The 3159-nt window shown below is 40.8% G+C and overlaps 1 protein-coding gene across 1 annotated transcript; it reads right to left on the bottom strand.

Annotated features, from left to right (window-relative positions):
- Nucleotides 1-914: 914 nt before the first annotated feature.
- LOC141632446 (pentatricopeptide repeat-containing protein At3g24000, mitochondrial-like) lies at nucleotides 915-2642 on the bottom strand. The gene is given in 3 exon segments (XM_074444991.1): nucleotides 915-1254; nucleotides 1256-1906; nucleotides 1908-2642. Coding segments are annotated over 3 exon segments (1515 nt in total). The 3' UTR covers nucleotides 915-1125.
- Between the last annotated feature and the right edge of the window lie 517 nt (nucleotides 2643-3159).

Genomic DNA, 3159 nt, shown 5'->3' with positions numbered 1-3159 from the left:
TGAAAATTGCGTCAAGAATTGCATGTACTCCCAACGCATTATTTGGCGATCATGATGTTGACAAATTATTACCATGTACTCCCAACGCATTATTTGGCGATCATGAAGTTGGTTCCATGTCACCATCATCCTTGAACAATACAGGAAGTGTCCTGTCACAGGTCAATTAATGGCGTCTGAAAGTCTGATGCAACATTTTCACTCAGCAAAGCTTAGATTTCTGACTTTAATTGTTGCTAGCCTTGTATAATCACGCATCGACTTGGAGCAACCCACGGCATCAGCTTCTTGTAGAAACATTTAGATGCTAGAATCAGTAACCATGTACTGACGCCAAAACTACAACAGCATGAATTGCAATGAGTCGATAAAAAACACTTTACACTGAAAATACTGACGCCAAAAGTCCAACAGCACGAATTGCAATGAGGTAATTTATCAAGAGCTCAAGGGACAAATTCAAAGTTTATAACATGCAGAAAATAGTGAAGTGGAGTACCTAATAATACCTGATGTGGACAGAATGCACTGTATTCAAAGAGCTGCTGAAAAGTTCTCAGGAACAAGTTTCCTCATATCAAAGTGCCAAATGACAGTGCAAGGGATCATTCTTGCAGATTGTATAAATTGTCAACTACTTGTCAGAATTTTATAGAGCCAAGAATATGTCGTGACAACCAATAAATTTTCTCTCTTATGTATGGAATTTAATACTCAAGCTCCATGTTGTGATTCCAAGAAAAGCCAGATAGACACTTACCAAAGATTCGACATTCTAATCCTAGGGCATCAGGAAATCAAGAACGCACCTTTACCAAACAAAGTTAGTTTTGATCTGAGTGTTACTCTTAAGGGCTTGCTTGGAATTGTTGCGAAGTAATGGAGGAAACAGTACGAACACAAGTGGTGGAAGTGGTAGTGGTGGATACAGGAAGGAGATGAAAATAGGCTAATTACTAGTCCGTTAAGGGGTTACCTTCACATAGGAGTAATAATTCCCCCCAGTCCCCCACCACCCCATCATTTCCTCCTTCCCCACTCTATTTCCCTTCAACTCAAATCATTTTACTCCATTTCTCTTTTACCCCATCATGACTACCCCGAATCCAAGTGACCCCTTGGTAATTACCAGTAATTTCCACAAGAGCAAGAACCATTTTGAAAATGATGAAACCGTTTTGTATCCCTCACTAAAATTTCTCTCTTAATTACCCGTGATACAAACTTAATGGCAGAGTGGCAGTCAACACTCAACACACATCCGAATGTTCTTTTTAATACGAATAATGGATCCAGGCGGTGTGTTCAGAATCGCAAAAGCCAAGGCAAGCTTTTCACTGTGATGCTGCAAATTCACTTCTCTCTCTCGGTCGTCCACAAACAAAAGGACCTGGTTAGTGTCGGGTACATACCCAATTTCTTTGATCTTTGCACTTATATTTTCCCAAGTTTTGTAGATCTCTTTGATCTGAGGATACGTATGATCATCCGCATCAAACACATGGACTACATTCTCGATCTCCACCCAGCTACAAGCCGGTTCTTTGCTTACACCACATTCCTTCATCATCATTCTCACTTTTGCCACATCAGCCTTCGTACCAGCTGAAGCGTAAATGTTAGAGAGTATAACATAGGGACCCGGATCACAGGGATCAAGCTCAAAAACGCGTTTGGCAGCATAAACACCCAACTCCATGTTTTTATGTGATCTGCAAGCACCCAATAACACTTTCCATATTTCGGTAACAGGTTTAATTGGCATATTTGTTATAAATTTCACTGCCTCATCAAGCCTGCCTGCTCGACCAAAGAGATCAACCATGTTAACATAATGCTCAACCTTTGGCTCCAAACCGAACAATTTCATCCTATTAAGGTGATCCCATCCCTCATCCACAAGCCCAAAGATGGCTACATGCAAAGAATGTGCCAAGAAATGTTATCTCATTAGGCTGTATTTTGGTCTTTAACATGGCGTCAAACAGCTTGAGCGATTTGCGTCCAAGACCATATTGGGCATACCCAGTCAACATTGTGTTCCATGAAACAACACTTCGCTTTGTTAATCCAGTGAATACCTTTTCGGCATCCATAATGCTCCCACACTTTGCATACATATGTAGAAGAGTATTCCCAACAAAACCCACGAGCTTCATCCCTGATTTTATTACATGACCATGAATCCACTTGCCTTGCTCCAAAGCACCACTACTAGCGCACGAACTAAGTACACTGGAATACGTAAAATCATCAGGCTCAAAGGTTTCTCTTTTCATCCTTTGGAACAAATTAAGTGCTTTGTCTCCTTGGTCATTTCTAGCATGCCCAGCAATTAAGGCGTTCCAAGAGACCTCGTTTTTGCTCAAAAGCCCATCAAATATCAATCCCGCTTCAATCATAAGGCCATATCCTACATAAATATCTACTAGAGCTGTCCCTACGTAAGCACACGAGTCATAACCATATTTTATGCAAAGCGCATGCATATGCATACCATGCTTGACATCAGAAACTGCCCTAGAGGCCTTTAGAAGGCTAGAGAAGGTAAATTTGTTTGGTTTGACACCAAAATGAAGCATCTGTGGAAACAACAAAAGAGCTTTCCAGGGGCTTCCATTCTGCGAATAAGTTAAAATCATAGTAGTCCAAGTGAACGTGTCTTTTATGGGCATCTCATCAAAAACTTTTGCGCTTCACCTACTACACCACATGTTGGAGTATAAATCCACTTGTGAGTCCCACATCGGTGAAAAAGAGAGAGATTGTCTATCTTATAAGGCCTAGGGGTGTTTCTCCCATTGCCAATTGGTTTTGGGAGATAAGAGCATTCTTGGGCTTGTGAGTTAGATTTCTCTCCTCCACCGCGGGTAAGGCCAGACCCATCTCGTGTTTCTCATGATATCGTGAGCCAGAGACAATTCTTCAAAAAAAAATAATAACAAAAATCAAAACAACACAACGAAAATACAGAGAAATTGTGATTTCACCATGTCTGGTGAAGGGGCATTAATAGTGTCGAAGGAAAGTCCAAAGACTATTCTTATAACAAAACGGATTAGATGCAAAGAATGCAGAGAGTTCAAACCAGCAGTTCACAAATGAGGAGATAGCAAAATTGCGAACCTTATTGAACGGCAGTCCTGACGGTAATGAAAA

This window comes from Silene latifolia, chromosome Y (genome assembly GCF_048544455.1).
Source record: "Silene latifolia isolate original U9 population chromosome Y, ASM4854445v1, whole genome shotgun sequence".
In the NCBI taxonomy this organism is placed as follows: Eukaryota; Viridiplantae; Streptophyta; class Magnoliopsida; order Caryophyllales; family Caryophyllaceae; genus Silene; species Silene latifolia.
This window is presented reverse-complemented; position numbering and strand designations above follow the sequence as displayed.